At 36.6% G+C, this 17,985-nt stretch overlaps 1 protein-coding gene across 9 annotated transcripts in view; it reads left to right on the top strand.

Moving 5' to 3' along the window:
* Positions 1–17,985, top strand: part of PCDH7 (protocadherin 7) — a 447,041-nt gene that overhangs the window by 8,512 nt on the left and 420,544 nt on the right. The window contains exon 2 of one of the 9 annotated variants that reach the window (XM_043438895.1): positions 1,876–6,623. The exons of the other annotated variants lie outside the window; for them this stretch is intronic. Coding sequence (XP_043294830.1) covers positions 1,876–1,911 — 36 coding nt within the window. The 3' untranslated portion in view covers positions 1,912–6,623. Of the gene's footprint in view, positions 1–1,875; positions 6,624–17,985 lie in introns of those variants that run through there. 9 annotated transcript variants of the gene reach the window in all.

Raw genomic sequence — 17,985 nt, 5'->3', positions numbered from 1 at the left:
ATGGTGCCATTAGGCTCTTATTTACTGTGATATTCATACATTGGTATGTAGAAAAGACTTAAACTTTAAACACACACAAAGCTGACATAAAATATATCATAATCAAATATTTAATGTCAAAATTTCTAGAGATGTCACAGTTTACAATTAAAAGATATTAACCAAACCAATCTCCTCACTTTGTAGGAGAAACTGAGGCTTAGTTTGAAAGTTAGTTTGACTGAGATCGTAAGATTATCAGGGATATAATGTGGACTAGAGTCCAACTCATGGAATGCAGAGTCCAGGGTTCTTTTTTTTTAATTATTCTACCAGTAGGAAAAAAAATTAAATTTCTGTAACTTTTTCTGTATGTATTTCAATAGTGACAGAAATCTCTTGAGGTTTTCTTATGTAGGTATAACTATATATTTGGCTATCAAAACTGATGTTTTTTTACACTAGTATATAATTCTGCTTTGGGTTCTAGTTTTTGTCTGTAAAATTATTGGGGAAATTGTATTCCAAATTTTATAGATTTTTAACAAATTCATAGTTTTTCCCCCTTAAATAAGATAGCAATTAATGGCATTCATTAAAGTAACTTAACATGGTTTAGAACATACATTCAACAAGTTGAGAGAATTTTTCATTTTAGCAGAACAATGACAGTAGACATAAGCTCCTATATAGCATTTAGTATATCCTCAATAAAAACTTATTTGTAATGGAAATTAATAAAGCTTTCTATACATTGTTTATGAAAAAAACTTTCTATGCATTCTAACTGGGATGATCTTTTATTTTTTCCATCAATAATGATGATTCTTTTGACTTCTACACTGTTTTTCATTTTGCCAACTTTGCAGATGCACTTTACTTGAATAGCGTCCTTAACACACAATTGTGGACTATTTTTTTCCTCTAATTTTTTAAAGAAAGTGCCATTTTGTTATTTTTCAATTGAATTGCTTCCTTGATAGGCAGTTTACCAATCTAGCTTTTTCTATTCTAAATTTAACCTATTGGTAAAATATAAATTGGTGAATTTATTAATTTCAAAAGTAAAACCCATACTGTTTTTAAAGCTAAATAAAATGTAACAAAACCATTGCTTTATTATAGCCACCAATGCTTTCAAATATTTTAACATCATTCCTTTTCCTAGAAGAGGATGGTAGTAGAGGTTATATATAGAAAATTTAGTATGATAATTGTTAAGAGTTTTATGTTTAACTTGTATATAACTGAATTCTAGGCTATAGCAAAGCTCATCATCCATTTATTTACATTTATGACTCTATAGAAATAGTAGAATCTTTAGGCATATATATATATACACATATATATATGTGTGTGTGTGTATATATATATATATATACACGCACATACATAGAGAGAGAGTCAGCTTTGCTTTTCTATCTTATTTATTTTAAAAGCCCTTAGAATCTTTCCTAAAGCAGCGACTCTGTTTCGGAACATTACACAGTGCTTTATTTAGCATTAGTGTTGTGAGAGAAATCACATTCCAAGAAGAACTGAGCTGAAACCACTAAAACTAATCTTAATTATCACTTCTGGTGAATTAATGTTCTAAAGGCAGATAAAGGGTTATTTTCAGGAATTTAGTGATGTTTGTATTGAACTGTAATGCTGTTTATAAACAACAACAACTTAAAACGATTACAGCTTCCAAGTAGGATTCATCCGAGTTGACTTTTTCCCACCTGAATGTATTTATTATTTACAAACGCATAATTTGCAAATAAAAATTCTCTGCTCTAAAACCTCCACCACAACATTCCAGTTTTGGGCATAAGCCATTGGGGAAATTTCTTCAGAGTTTTTTCTTTTTTTTTTTTTTACCTGCATAAATCTTTATTTTCCTTCTTTCAGATGCGTCTACATCCATACATTACTGTGTTTGGCTGAATTCCACTCAAATATGATGCTCCATTATGCACCATACTCTGATGACCTTGCTACTTCGAAAGCTGCTGGAGCCTGCCCTTGGCCGTGGGGTGTCAGCCAATCACTGCTTGTTCATTTGTTGTGCATTTGATTTTTAATTTTTTTTTCTCATTTAAGGAAAAATAGTATTGAAATAAATAAACTTATAAAAGAAAGAGTATTAATAAAGAAATATGCTATTAGTGAGTGTCAGTTACCAGGAACTACATTCTCAGAGAGGTAGTTAGCAGAATTTAATAATGAAGTCTTTAAAAAAAAATCTAAAAGTGTATTTCAGCAATGATTTTAAGACTCTGGCTTTGTGTAAACCAAGGAAAATTAAGTCTATGAAGTCTCTGTCTATAATATATTAAATAATGACTATGAATAAAATCCTAAATTACTCAATAGTTTTAAAGTGTTACATATTCAAAGCCTTTTCCAGCCCAGGGAGATAGTTCTGCTAGAGTGAAGGATAGTGTCTCTTGCGCATTCTGGGTGTATATTTCTAAATGCCACTGTGTGTATTTGTATGTGCTCCCACAGATTATATGCAAAGACTTTGAGCAACATTTATAACAAATATTTTCTCTAAGACAAATTTGAGAGATTTATTTTGTGCTTACCACAGGCACTGCCAATGGGTTGTTTTTTCCCTAATCTTGAAATATTTACCAAAATATCTGTAGAATTTTCACGACTTTGTTGTTGTTGCTAAATTTCTTAAGAAAATTTAGAACCTTTGAGTTAGATTCACAGTCACGGTGATCACATTCAGAAGGAAGTAGTTTTTGTTTATCAGAAGACTATTCTATCTGATGTCAGGTAACATAAGTTCAAGCAGCTTCTGAGAATTCAGCATGTTATATATTTTTGAGAAAGCAAGTAGCTGAATTTTAGCTATACAAATAGTAATTTTCTAGGTAAGTCAAGAATTCTCTGCATGTTCCCTCTAACTCTCTGTTTATATATTTATGTCTCTATTTGTCATGTTGTATGTGTTTGTGTGCCTAAAATAAGTGTTCCATATATAAACTTTGATAATTTTGTAATATATTTATCATACCATCTGCCCTCTTAAAGTTTCCCCAAGTTTTGAGATACTGACCAAGAATTCCAGATTCTTGAGAATTTTTTGGTGAATTATTGTCAATATAAAAGCCTTTTAAGGAAAAAAAATATGGGACAACATAAATATACAGAGTGATAGGAAATGCTCACTAACACTTAATCACTAATGCATGTATTTCAAGTTGTTTATTTTATTAGCTGTTTATTTAACTTTGCAAAAAGGAAATTTTCAGAATATCACTGAGACTATAGTGAAATTCTTCAATAAAACCTAATTATCATTAATCTCTCATTTTGTTTTGAGCATAGGACCAGTGTAAGAAACTGGTAAAAAACAAAAACGTCTTACCACTTTTGGCTTCTTGGAAATATTATGTTTTCTCATCCTAAAGTAATAAACTTCCTTAGACGTATACTTAAAATCCTGGACTGAATCACATCAACTCAAAGACAAGTTACAGACAAACAACAACAACAACAAAAAAATGTCCAGAATTTTGAGATAAACTAATGTGTAACCACATGGAGGGAATATTTATGAATACCTTCACAAAGAACATTCTGAGGCACGATTTTGCAAACTTGGGTATGTGATTCAATTTGTGAATTTCTACCACAATCCGAAAGATGCAAAATAAAGCAGAAAAATTTCAAGTAGACCATTCATACAGTGAGGCTAAATATTTTCTTGTGCAATCCTTATTTCAGTTGTGTTTGTATGCCTGCATTAGCCCCTGCTTTTGGTTGCTATGTACAAAATTTGTCTTCTTCTGGAAGGAGCCCAAAAGGAATGAGAACCACCCCTTTAGATTGTTCCAAATGGGAAACAGTGGCTATTTACTGTTATCATTAGAAAACATAATAAATCAAAACAAAAAAGTACTAACAATCCCAAGGATTTTAGTGTGCTTAAAAGCTGAATCAGAATAATCAACAGCAGCAAGCTATGAGATGTCTATTATCATCCCTCTGATGTTTTCTTGTTTTGTTTTTTTTTTTCATCTTTGAACATTTTGTCATTGGTTCTTGTCCCTGCACAGACTTCCCCTCTACCCTAACCCCCTGCTCCCAAATGTTCTCTACATCAGATCTCTTGACCACTCTCCATTTCAGTTACTGGAATTTACCATTTAGGGAGGTACCAATGGACAAATGGAAATAGACTCAGAGCAATCCACCACCTTATATCTTTTAGCATTTGGACATTTTATTTTAAATGACAATGCAATACACTGCAGTGGAATATGAGGATGTTAGAGACTGATTTAAGTAAAGTTTATTTATTTTAACACATCCAATATCAGCTGATACTGAGTATGCAAAGAAAAATAAGATAAGTCTTTGTCTTCATGGAATTGATGTATTGTAAAGTAGATTACAGAGCAGAAAAATGATAGATTGTGTTTGCCCTATGCTTCTAAAGTTTCAAATCATTGAATGCATGTTTGCTCCTCAGAGCAATCTTTGAGGAAAAGCACCATTATTATTTCGGAGGTAAGGAAACTGGAGTAATGAACAGCTTTTTCAGGACCCTGATGGAACTAGCAAAGAACTTGATCAAGTCTCGGAAGAAATAGCCAATCAGAATTCAAAAGTACTGAAAGCATTTGGTGGAAGTGGTGAAATTTGTGCTTTTGAATACAGTATATTTTTAGACTTACTTGGGTAAACTCTTCCCAAAAGAATTAGAACAAGCCCAGTTTTTCGAACTTTTTCTAGTCACAACCTACACTTTATACTATCAAAAAAACTGTTGTGGGGATAATGTGAAGATCTAATCAATTACCCTATTTTGTAAACAACAGCCCCATATGAGATTAAAAACAGACAAACCTCAAGAATTAAGTAAGCAACCAAGATTATCATTTATTTTTGAGGCTATCTCTAGAAAAACTACCAATATCCTCCAGAAGTAATTCCACAGTTTGAAATGTCTCTGGGAATTTCTATCTGTAATTTTGCAAAACACTTATCTTGGTTGTGTATAACTTTTGTAATCCATTTATTTTCTAGAGAATGGGTTGCTTTGCTTTCTCTTTTATACACTATGCAAGGCTTTGTAATTAAAATGATGGCCAAAACAAAACTCTTTAGTGCAAAAATAATACACTACTACTTAAGGCAAGGGGTAGGTGAAGCTCAGAGAGACTGCCCCCAAGTTTGTCTTGTCCATCAAGAGATTCCCAGTGCCTGCTAGAGTGCTCAGCATACAGGAGATACCCCTAAATATTTGTGAAACAAACAAACGATCAAAGGGCCTGGGCTTTAGTGCTAAGGAGCCTGAAAATCCGTCGACATCAGGTCACTGAACTGTGGTATGGCCTCTTTGATTTCAAACTCTGAGAACATCCTAGTTGTTATTTTCTTTCCCTGCTGGGTGATGTCTCCAGGATAAAGGACTACCTGCCGGGTTGGCTTGAGTCCCTGCCTTCTCTGCAGGATGTCTCTCTTGTTTCTGTACCAAATGAGCAATTCTCTGATTCCCCCTCCTGGCTTCTTCTTAGTGGTGTTATAAACACCAAACCCTTCAAAAAGATTAAACTAAAGCAAATGTGGGAGGGAGGCACTGGTCACACGGTAGACTTCTGATATATTTTGAGGGGCTGTGAAGAGGTGTGTAGACATCTGGGTTTTCAGGATTTTTTGGGAGATCCTCATCTGTGAGGAAATATGGATACATGCACGCCCATGCACATGCATGGGTCTCTGTATTCATCAATTTATATATCCCTGCAAGTATTATTCATTCACTGTGTCAACCTATGCTCACTGATAATGTATTATTTTTTTCCTTTTTCATTCTGACTCTCCCAGGGGAGCAGTTGTTTTTAAAGATGAGAGTCTAGCATATCTGTAAAGAGAAAGATGTACTTGATGTACTCAGGAAAGAAGTCTAGGAGAGGGGATATGTCCTTCCTGTGGACTGATGGGCAGCAAAGCTGAGAAATGCCTTACAACTCCAAAGCACTCCTTAGAAGTCCCGAGATTCTAAGAAGTGCCTCTTTTAAATTGCAAATGACCTCTGAAGGAGTTGATTCTGTCTTTGGCACACCTGGGTGTCAATTGCTCTAAGCGGATAATGAGGTCAGCACCTCCCAAAGATCAATAGTTCTTAAGAAATGGGGATTTTGATGAGGACCCTGAGGAAGGGTGAACAGCCTTCCCCAGTTTAGAAGACTGAGACCTCTGTTAAGGCACCACGTGTCTGGGACTCCAGCTGGGAGTCAGGAAGTAAGGTGAGATTATAGCCGAAAAGGGTATTCAGTCCTGATAAAAGCAAAGGTTTGTGTCCTTGATTTTGTGACCGGAGGGCTGACACTAGATGTCTAGGTTTTATAAGACTGTAAGACTGGTGTTAAAAAGTAGTCAGGGTTTATTTTCTCCCATTTCTACTAGTTGTTTTGTTTGGTTTTGGTTTTCAGCCTGCAGTATCAGTGCTCTCTATCTTCATTCATTTTCTACTCCTGTACTTTCGTGAGAAGAAGAGGAACAAAGGAGAAAAGAAGGGGGGAAAAGGCAACCACTGCATGGCTATACACTCACCTTCTCCCTATTATTATTATTAGACTACTGTAATCAAAATAGTTGCCATATTGTTGCCATGTAGCTGTTGCTTATCCTAATTTAATTAAATTCTCAGAAATTGAGTGCTATTAGGTCTTTACTGGGGCTTTTGCCTGGAGAATCCCATGGACAGAGGAGCCTGGTGGGCTACAGTCCTTAGGGTCGCAAAGAGTCGGACACAACTGAGCAACTGACAGTTTGACTTTCACTTCAGGTCTTTACTGAGGGCTTCTCAGGTGGCTCAGTGACAGGGCATCTGCCAGCCAAGCAGGAGACACAGGTTTGATCCCTGGGTTGGGAAGATCCCCTGGAGAAGGAAATGGCAACCCATTCCAGTATTCTTGCCTGGAGAATCCCATGGACAGAGGAGGAGTCTGGTGGGCTACAGTCCATGGGGTCACAAAGAGTCAGACAGGACTTAGAAAATAAACAGCAGTAACAAAGGTCTTTACTATGTGCCAGAAACCTGACTTTTTAACACTTCCCCCTACTCAATTCTGACTGCAGAGGGGAGGTCGGGCTATGAAAGACTTGAAGTTTAGAGCCCCTGAAATTCCTCACTTCTGCTTATTGGCTTGGTTTTTGACAGCCTCTGACAAAATAGAAAACTGAAGCCTGATAAGGTGATAGGAAAATCTGCCTTTTGCCCTGACTCTGTCGCTGACTGGCCAGTGCACCCTTGTATAAGTCCTATCAAGTCCTGAAGCTTCTCAAACGCATCTTCTGTCATTTTACATAATAACCCTTGCTCTGATTATGTGACAGGGTTTATGCAGGTCGCATAAACTGTTGGGACTTATAAAACACTACTGTAACTTGAGATAGTATTTCTCCATATCTATGAATTTCTCTAAGCCCTACTTAAACTGCACTTGCGCTTTTGGAATATTTTCACTATTTATAATATTATATGAAAAGGGTTTTTTTTTTTGGTTTCAGTTTCTTGGCTCTTTTTGTTTATTTTGTCATAATCACTTATTTGAAGCCTCTGATGTTCTCTTATCCTGGTTGATTTTTTGAAGTAATGTTGATCAAGGTGCAACTAGGGTGTGTACCTATCCATAGACCAGGAGACACTGGGTTTTGTCCAAAGTCATTACAGAGCCTATGACATCTAAATGGGAAAAGGGAAAAGAAATAGTTTATTGCTGCAAAGCAAGTAGCTTAGGAAAGACTCACAATAGTTTGTATCCATTTTGATACTTCTAAAATAAATTCACTACTTTTTAACAGTCCTTTCCTCTTCCGTTCGGTATTTCCTAGAAGTTTTTCTTCCATTCCTCACGTACAGTCTCTAACATTGAATGATCATTTATTGAGCTTTAGTTCTGTGTCAGTCACTCTGCAATGGTGTCTATACCACATTATAACATCGACTCCTCCTAACAGTTCCAGGAGACAGGTTCCATTATTTGCTCCTTGTGGCACATGTAACCTGGGAAAAAGAAAACAGAAACTCATAGGTCCCATCCTCTCTATTTAAAGCAGGTGCATTCAGCTACTTGCAGTCAACTCTCCTCCAAAATAATTCTCTCTCCAAACCTGAGAGTTATCATTAGCACAGTAGTCCTGATAGATTTTAATCTGTGTGCTTCTTTATTTAGGCTTTTGTGTGCATTTTGTTCTAGTCCACAATACCAGCTGTGTATCCCCAGCAGTCTTAGAAGACAGTCTGTGTTAGTCTGCAAGGGCTGCCATAACAAAATACCATAGACTATGTGCCTTAAACCACAGTAATTTGTATTTTCACAGTTCCAGAGGCTAGAAGTCCCAGATCAAGGTGCCAGCAGATTCAGAGAGAGAGAGAGCTCTAGTGTTCCTTTCTCTTCTTCTAAGGAAACCAGTCCTATCAGATTAAGGCCTTAACCCTTCTGATGTCATTTAACCATAAATTAGCCTCAGAAAGATTCTAATTTCGGGTAAATCACATTGGAGGTCAGCTCTTCAACATAGGAATTTTGGGGGCACACAATTCACTCCGAAACAGAATGTATTCTTAAAGGATGTGCGCTCATCTTGTCCTGCCAGAACACCAGAATGTATTCTTGACTGGAGCAGAACACGTTGGACTGGACCACTGTTTCTTCGTGAGCTTGTCATTCACCACATACAGTCTGTTCTTTGATAGTAAAGAAGTTAAAAGAACCTTCCATTTAAAACCTTTCCATTTTACAAGAACCTTTTTTTCCTATCAATTTCTGAAAGCAGCCCTATAGATGTTCTTGGCATTGATGAAAAATTACTATAGCTTTTGTGAAAAAATATGAACGTGTAATGGGTATGCATGTGCATAAAATTTGAAGTTCATTTTTTAGCTCATTATGTCTAACTTTTTATGCACATCATTGAGTGCTTTTTGCAGTTTTCAGTTTTACAGGGATTTGTGATATTAAATGGGGCTTTCCTGGTGACTCAGATGGTGATATTAAATACCATCTTAGTTATTTTAATTTTGCCAACTGGTATGAGTTCATGCAGGTATAGTAATTATGTAAAATCAATATTTGTATAAAATAGTCCAAAAATTGTTTCACAAATGTAACAGAATTTTTTAAAATGATGATGTTAATATTTAGTCTAAAATATCTAGTATATTATTAGCATTAAAGTTCAAATAAAAAGTAGTAGGAGTTAAGGGGTGGAGGGAGTCGGTTGAAACAGCAATAATATAGGCTTAATAATCATTTCAAAGGACAGTTTCAGTGGATTTTCATGCATAGTGGCATAATTGGTCTGACAATGATCCAGTGAGTCTGATTCCCCCTAATATTTGGAGATGGCCAAACGTGTAACGGAGGCTGATCCCATGCTCTGAGTGACTCTTCACAAACTATTATTATGTGTGCATGCAACACGGTACATCAGTGCAAATCCATGGGCACATCAAGTTATTTTTTTTACCCCCACTGTGTCTTTTCATTTTCTTAATAAAATTAAAATTTCATGTGATAAAACACATAATGAGTAGCCTGGGAACTATATATATATATGTGTGTGTATATATATATATATATATATATATCTCCATTGGGCTGTATGAAATGGTGATATTTTAGGTATAACACAGGATAAACCCATCAACGTCAGAAAAAGGAAGCTCTTTTCTGTCCTTTAGTCAGAATTTCTAGGCGATGGAGCATAACAGCTGAATAGATCTTTCCTAAGAAGTACAAACTTTCTGAGCTAACTTTACATTTGACCCCCAATATTAAAAATGGCAAGTTAAACAGTTGTTTTGTTCAGGGAAATGGCAATAAGTGTAGCCTAAATCTGAATTTTTAAAAAACCATGTCTAAATCTGCTTTTCAACGTATTTAACTGTTGAACACAAGGACCAGTTTTAGACACAGAGATGGCATTTCTATAGGGCATTAGGGACAAAAGATGGTAATGCCTATTTTTTCCAAACCAGTGCAAATGCTATTAGGTCAGGAGTATTAAAATTTACTTCATTACAAAAAAGTCTTACTTTTTTTTTTAGTATTTTACCTTTCATAAGAAACTACTGTGTGTATGTATGTATGTATGTATCTGTATGTATGATATGTATATGCATGAATATGTGCGTGCTAAGTCACTTCAGTCGTGTCCGACTCTTTGCAACCCCATGGACTGCAGCCTGCCAGGCTCCTCTGTCCATGGGATTCTCCTGGCAAGAATACTGGAGTGGGTTGCCCTGCCCTCCTCCAGGGCATCTTCCTGACCCAGGGATCGAACCTGTGTCTCTTACATCTACCTGCATTGGCAGGTGGGCTCTTTACCCCTAGTGCCACCTGGGAAGCCCATGTATATGCATATATACATATAAATATATCCTACAAAAGAAAAGTAATACAGTTAACATTGCAGAGAGAAAATACTTATGCCGATTAGGTGATTATATGCAGGTACTGTTTTAGGCACTGGAGAAATGGCACTAATGAACATAGACAAACATCCCTTCCCCCACGGAGATTCAATTACAGTGGAAAAATTAAAAAATAATAGCTAAACTTGCTGTGTTCTACACACTGGTCAACATATTTTACATATATTATCTCATTAAATAAGTACAACAGCCCTACAAAGAACACCTGTAATTGTCTTCATTCTGTAGATGAGGAAAGTGATACACAGAGTGAGCTGAGTAACTTGCTCATCATCCCACAATTTGCAAAGTGTCCGAGCTGAGGTTCAAGTGCAGACAGTCTGGCTGCAGAGGCCAGATGTGCATATGCCAAGTACAGGGAACACATCTATTTTATAGCCAACTAGTTCCGGAGAATGAAATTGAATTCACCGACTTCTCTTAAAGGCTTCAATAATATTTCAGCCTTCCTATTTCAATACCTTTTACTGTGTTCTTGAAATTAGGTCACTCAGTCCAATTTTTTTTAATAGTACTACCTTAAATCTTAAAGTTCAAATCAAAAAATGGGAAGATAGATATTAGACTAGTCCACACTTCCCACTTTCTCTCTACCCATTCTGTTCTTTGGGGAACACCTCATAAATATATTTTCCCTTTTTTTGTTATTTTGTTTTAATGTTCTTTGTTTCATTAAGTATTTCACACATAGTCTGTTCTGTAAGTTATTAATACAACTAGGAAAAAACAAATTTATTAATTTTTGTGAATTGCCATTTGATTAGGATGGGAAATGCCTTTATATGAGAATAAAATTTTATTTAGAAAGAATTAAAAACCTACTTTGTGTTTGTTTTTGTTATTTAGTCCCTTAGTCATGTCTGCCTCTTTGCGATCCCCAGTAGCCCGCCAGGCTCCTCTGTATATGGGATTTTCCAGGCAAGAATACTGGAGTGGATTGCCATTTCCTTCTCTAAGGAATCTTCCTGACCCAGGGATGGAACTTACATCTTCTGCTTGGCTGTCAGATTCTTTACCCCTGAGCCACCAGGGAAAGCCCTGTCTTTAAACTAGTACTGATTATTAAACATTCGATTAAAATATGACCTATGTCATTTTCAGTTTTTTTCTCTTAAAACATTTTATCAGTCTATTTCCTTACTTAAACTTCATATATGTTTCTTTATGAGACACATTTTTTCTTTTTTCTTTTAAATTTATTTTTTAATTGAAGGGTAATTTCTTTGCAGAATTGGAGGCAAATTTAATCACCTAAAATTCAGAGGGGTGTCACTGAGGCCCATCTGAAATTGCTTCTTTGTGACAATAATGATGTACCCATTTCTGCCATGACAGTGTCTTCCTAATGTATTGATGATACTTTATTATAGGATGCTTATTCAACAGGTATATGTCTCAAAATATAAATCTTTGTAATATAACTCTGGATTCAGCTATATGTCTCTATACACTTGTGATCTGGATTGATCTTAGTATATGTTTAATATGATTTAAATTTTTTAAGTTTCAGAATTAGTGAATCAAATGTTTGAGGCTGTTATTTTCACACTCCACCTAATAATTCGTAGAATTTTGTGTGTTTAAAAATAAGTATTACAAGTATTGCCATCCTTGCTGTTATTCCCTACTAAGAAGAAAATATGATTAACTGGTAAAGAACCCAATTAATAATCCCAGCCAGACCTCACATGAATTCTTGCAGAGCCCAGCAGATCACTTCTTTACCATTTGGTTAAAAGTTGAACTGCCACTTGAAAACAACTGACTTAAAGCCAAAGAATTCTGGAAATTAATCAGTGTTAGTCATTGGCCTGGACTTCCCTGGTAGCTCAGCTGGTAAAGAATTTGCCTGCAATGCAGGAGACTTGGGTTCAATCTCTGGGTTGGGAAGATCCCCAGGAATAGCGCATGGCAACCCACTCCAATATTCTTGCCTGGAGAATTCCCATGGACAGAGGAGCCTGGCAGGACAGAGGAGTCCATGGGGTCAAAAAGATTCAGATACAGCTGAGCGACTAAGCACAGCGTAGCACAGTCATTGGCCTTATAAGTGTGAGCATCATATGTACATTTTAACATTAGTGAGTCTTAAGAGTATAAGCAAAGTAGAGGATGGAACAGTTTGGTTTGAGTTGGAAAGATCATTCAAATTTAGTGTATGAAGATGGATAATTAGTGATGAATCTGTAAACTTCAATGTAGCTATTGGTGCACTTTCAGAAAAAGGAAGAGAAGAAAAGACAAAGAATGCCATGTGTTCGGCATAACCAAATTGTAAGGACCTGATGAAATACACAATTCAGTCTGTATGTATTTTTGTCAGTCTAGCAAAATGTTTCCTGGATACACCTTGTAGTCTGTGTCTTTTATTTTTTAATCCACTTAGGGGAAGGAATTGTTTTCAGTCCCCAGAAATAATAGTATGAATACCTACCTTTGACAGTATGCAAGTAATAAAAATACATGCTTATGTGTTCTTGAGAATGCATCTCTATTATTTTTGAACTTTTTGATTGTTTTTTTGTAAAGCAAGAACAATTTTTTTCAGAGCACAGGTCAGAAACTCCTAATGGCAAGTAAGTTACAATTGTGTAACTGCCCTGTTTCACCCAAGAAGTGGTTCAGTGAAGAATTTACTTTACTGTATGCTTATGCTTTCAAATATCTATCATACTGTTTACCCATCACTAGATAATGTGAACCTTGAGGGACTTAAAGTGCTTGATATCCCCACTATGTCACATTATAGTTAATGGGATAGTATATGCCTATTGTGAAGGAAGGACAGACATGGCTTGTAAATATAATATCAATCCATACACAGTACTTCTGTAATCTTTGTATGTCTGTATACATTTCTCTACACCAGAAATGCTCAGTTCTACATTTTAGGTGTCATGCGAAGAAAATGAGAGCGATTTGCATGAAGCCTAAACAAAGGAAATCCAGCCACGCTTCTAGCCTTTAATTAACTGTGTCATACACTCTTGTGCAACTTATCTCGTGTTCAGAGATGACCTGCATGCTGCTCTTTTGATCTCTAGCATCAGTAAGGACTAAAAGAGGACTGCCACTTGACCTGTGAATTTTGTTTTGATGTTTAATAGTATCAGAAAGAAAGAAATTGTTCATCATAATCTATTTCATATAAAAAGATGTTGAAATGCAGACAGATGCTCACATCTAAAAGCATGACTTTCCCATATAATATGCCTCCGCATTAGTGAGTACAATCCTGGCTGAGAGGCAGATGCAGCTTTTATAAGGTTTATTTTGGTCTTGATCTCTGAAGTTGAACAGATCACTCAGTTTTTCTTTATCTCATTTTCCCAATGTATTCAAAACTCCATGGGAAATAAGAAACTGTAAAAATCAAACAGTGAAACTTTGGGTATTGATGAATGTCATTTCTATGGTAGTAAACAAGCTATCTTCAAGGAGGATGGAGGAAGATTAGGCAAAAATGAAGTAATGATGCCAAAGCTGAAGCTACATATTTTCCTAGAAGAGTCAGTTTTTAAAAATAAAGAATTCCTTGTTACCAAAAATAGGTGTTGTCATTTTATTCCTAACACTCATCTGTGGAGGAGAATTGAAGACGTATTATTTTGTCACTCTGAGTAAAAACAGAAATGTCTTATTGAAGAAAGGAGAAAAAAAAATATGCTTCAGAACCAAAGAGGAAAGTCTCAATTTACAGAAAAAAAAAAAATGCAGGATTTTGTTCAGAGGCCCCACATATGTTTGGCTTCTTTCTTTCTTTCTTTCTTTTTTATCATTTAAGCTGGTTTCTTGCTGGGCCTTTTTATTGAATAATTGAAAAAAAGAAAAAAAGGGATGGGGGAGGAACTTTTTCAGCAAAGGCAAAAGATAGTAAAAAAATAAAAGAACTAAGGGAATACAGGTAGGAAGTTGTATCTTTCTGTACTTTAATGATTGCCTACATTTTCCCCCCAAAATTATAGTTGAAAAGGTCTGAAAAAAATATCAAGCCCCGAGCAAAGTGTTGGAGAATAAAACATAACATCCTATGCACCTTCTACTTCCCATGTTCATGCTCATTTCTACTCTTTCTCTCTCTCTCTCTCTCACACACACACACGCACACACACACACATGTCCATACTCCCACAAACTCAAATGACATTAAGTTTTAACACAGTCATGCATTTATCTTTGCAACCCCCCTCCCAAACAAATCAGTTTAGGGAGCGTTGAAATTTGGGGGCATGCTGGCATTTTTGAAAGCTGCTTTCAGAAAAATGATCATTAATCCTCTCAGTAGATTTCAAGTTGTGGAGGAAGATTGCTGGAATAATGGCTTCAGCAAAGTGGACATTCTGCGCTTGGCAGTCTTCTGCAGGACATCAGATTGTCGGCAATCTGTGTTTCTCAGACCCGCGGCATCCTCTGCAGCAGCTTCAGTTTGTGATAGTCTGAGGTGCTGCTCTTTTCTTTCCCTGTGGCATTCTGTAAGCTTTTACACTTGCTCTAGCTTCATTTTTCCCACCAAGCAGACTGAGTTTTCTCACTGTCTCAGAGGAAGTCAGATGTCAGTAAGTACCACGCAGCCAAGTGATAAGAATATTTTAAACACCGAATGTTTTTGACGTTTTCAGGATCCCAGCTGCATTGAGAAAGCTATGAAGGACTATTAGATTGAGGGTTTTCTCTTTTATCAGCAAGTTTCCAATATTCCTCGATCACATAACTAAAAAATAGTATAAGAATAAAGGTAGATCTTGAAGTTTCCCTCAGATGTGTCTCCATCAACCTAATTGAGGAGGGATGTTAAGTAAGATTGCTGGAAGTTACATGCCCAAATGAGTGTTGTTTATTCATCTATCTAACCCCCAATTATTGATGTCTCATGGAAGTAGGCATTTAAAACAGGAGGTCACAATCTCATGAAAGACAGCCTTGTAAAGATATCATTTTAATATAGTATGGTAATGGCTATCATGGGTTTTATAGGTATTTTGGGAAGGCCATAACTGATTCCTAGGAAGGTTGATACTGGTTAATGACTTCACACAAGTTATAATGTGGCTTTAATTTCTTTCTTCTGCATCAGCCCTGAACCAGTCTTGCATTATTGTACATAGGCCTTAACTGTTCTCATGAGAGCTGAATTGGAACCTCATCCTCCTTTACATTTCAACAGGTGTTTGCTGTTTATGCATTTCTAATGGATTTTTTCTTTGATTGTTAAAATTAGAACCCGTTCATGAGCAATTCAGTTAGCCTCATTGCTTTGTTATTCTCTGTCCCGTTGACCAAAAACTAAACTTGCTCACTGTAACTGTTTGCTCTGAATTCTCATATCAAACTACCTTTAAGTGGGAACTATTACTCTCATTGAAGAGACTGAAAAAAAAGACACATGTGAAAAGCGATTTCCAAGAGAGGAGTCCTATAGATGCTTTTAATCAACATTACTGGAATGTTTACACCCTCTTGAGGCAACTTCTTTGAAAAATAGAACAACTCATCTGAATCATAAATTGTGTTTTTCTAAAAACAGCCATGTAATCTTGTATTTTCATACCTTGTATTTATTTATGCCTTGATTATCAAAAGTGTTATAGCCTGGGAGATCCTAAGAAAAACCTTAATGATTTTTTTTCTTAAATTTCTAATTATTTTAGATGCTTTTCATTTCTTCTAGTGTTCTCTTTTTTAGCCGAGCAACTTTCATGTGTTCTATTAACACTGGTACTTGTTATCAGCTGACTTCCAGATAATCCTGCTTAAGTGACTGGTTGATGATAGCTTTTAAAATATTGCCTCTCCAAGTTATATTCTATTCATGGAGGATTCTGGAAGAACAAAAAGCCCTGATGTGAAGCTTTCTAACAAAGGGATTTATATAAGTCATTATCCAGAATACAGAGAAAAACATTTGGAGATAAAACAATCCTAGTTGATCTTTCTCCTATCATACTTGGTCCCTTGATCTCTTAAAGGGGTCACTTCACAAAAGATTTTTAGTTTTTTGTTCAGGTGGCAGAAAGGAGTAAGATATTCCTTATTTAATGCCAGTGCCACCCAGCGTCTAATTTCTTAGTTCATTTTATATATATATATATATGTATATATATATATAGTGGTTTTAGTTGCTAAGTCATATCTGACCCTTGTGACCCCACGGACTGCAGCCTGCCAGGCTCCTCTGTCCATTGGATTGTCCAGGCAAGAATACTGGAGTGGGTTGCCATTTCCTTCTCCAGGGGATCTTCCTGACCTAGGAATCGAACCCAGGTCTCTTGCATTGCAGGCAGTTGATTTACTGACTGAGCTATGAGGGAAGTCCTATATAAATAAATATGTATGTATAATATGTATGTATACGTAGGAGACACGGGTTTGGTCGCTGGGTCCGGAAGATCCCCTGAAGAAGGAAATGGCAACCCACTCCAGTGTTTTTACCTGGGAAATCCCATGGACAGAGGAGCCTGGCAGGCTGCAGACCAAAGGGTCGCAAAGAGTTGACTACGACTTAGCGACTAAGCATACGTATATATATTCAGTCAGTTCAGTTGCTCAGTCGTGTTCAACTCTTTGCAACCCCAGGGACTGCAGCACGCCAGGCTTCCCGGTCCATCACCAGTTCCCGGAGCCTACTCAAACTCATGTCCATCATATCAATGATGCCATCCAACCATCTCATCCTCCGTTGTCCCCTTCTCCTCCTGCCTTCAATCTTTCCCAGCATCAGGGTCTTTTCCAAGGAGTCAGTTCTTCGCATCAAGCGGCCAAAGTATTGGAGTTTCAGCTTCAGCATCAGTCCTGAATATTCAGGACTGATCTCCTTTAGGATAGACAGGTTGGATCTCTGCACAGTCCAAGGGACTCTCAAGAGTCTTCTCCAACACCACAGTTCAAAAGCATCAATTCTTCAGTGCTCAGCTTTCTTTATAGTCCAACTCTCACATTCATACATGACTTCTGGAAAAACCATAGCTTTGACTAGATGGGCCTTAGTTGGCAAAGTAATGTCTCTGCTTTTTAATATGCTATTTAGGTTGGTCATAGCTTTTCCTCCAAGGAACAATCGACTTTTCATTTCATGGCTGCAGACACCATCTGCAGTGATTTTGGAGCCCCCCCAAAATAAAATCTCTCACTGTTTCCTTTGTTTCCCCATATATTTGCCATGAATGGGACCAGATGCCATGATCTTAGTTTTCTGAATGTTGAGTTTTAAAGCCAACGCTTTCACTCTCTTCTTTCACTTTCCTCAAGAGGCTCTTGAGTTCTTCATTTTCTGCCATAAGGGTGGTGTCATGTGTGTATCTGAGGTTATTGGTATTTCTCCTGGCAATCTTGATTCCAGCTTGTGCTTCATCCAGCCTGGTATTTTGCATGATGTGCTCTGCATATAAGTTAAATAAGCAGGGTGACAATATACAGCCTTGACATACTCCTTTCTCAATTTGAAACCAGACTGTTGTTCCATGTCCAGTTCTAACTGTTGTTTTTTACCTGCATACAGATTCTGAGGAGGCAGGCCAGTTGGTTTGGTATTCCCATTTCTTTAAGAATTTTCTGCA

The sequence above is a fragment of the Cervus canadensis genome, chromosome 19 (genome assembly GCF_019320065.1).
Source record: "Cervus canadensis isolate Bull #8, Minnesota chromosome 19, ASM1932006v1, whole genome shotgun sequence".
Taxonomy (NCBI): domain Eukaryota; kingdom Metazoa; phylum Chordata; class Mammalia; order Artiodactyla; family Cervidae; genus Cervus; species Cervus canadensis.
Note: the sequence above shows the minus strand (reverse complement) of the source record. Positions and strands in the feature narration are given on the sequence as shown.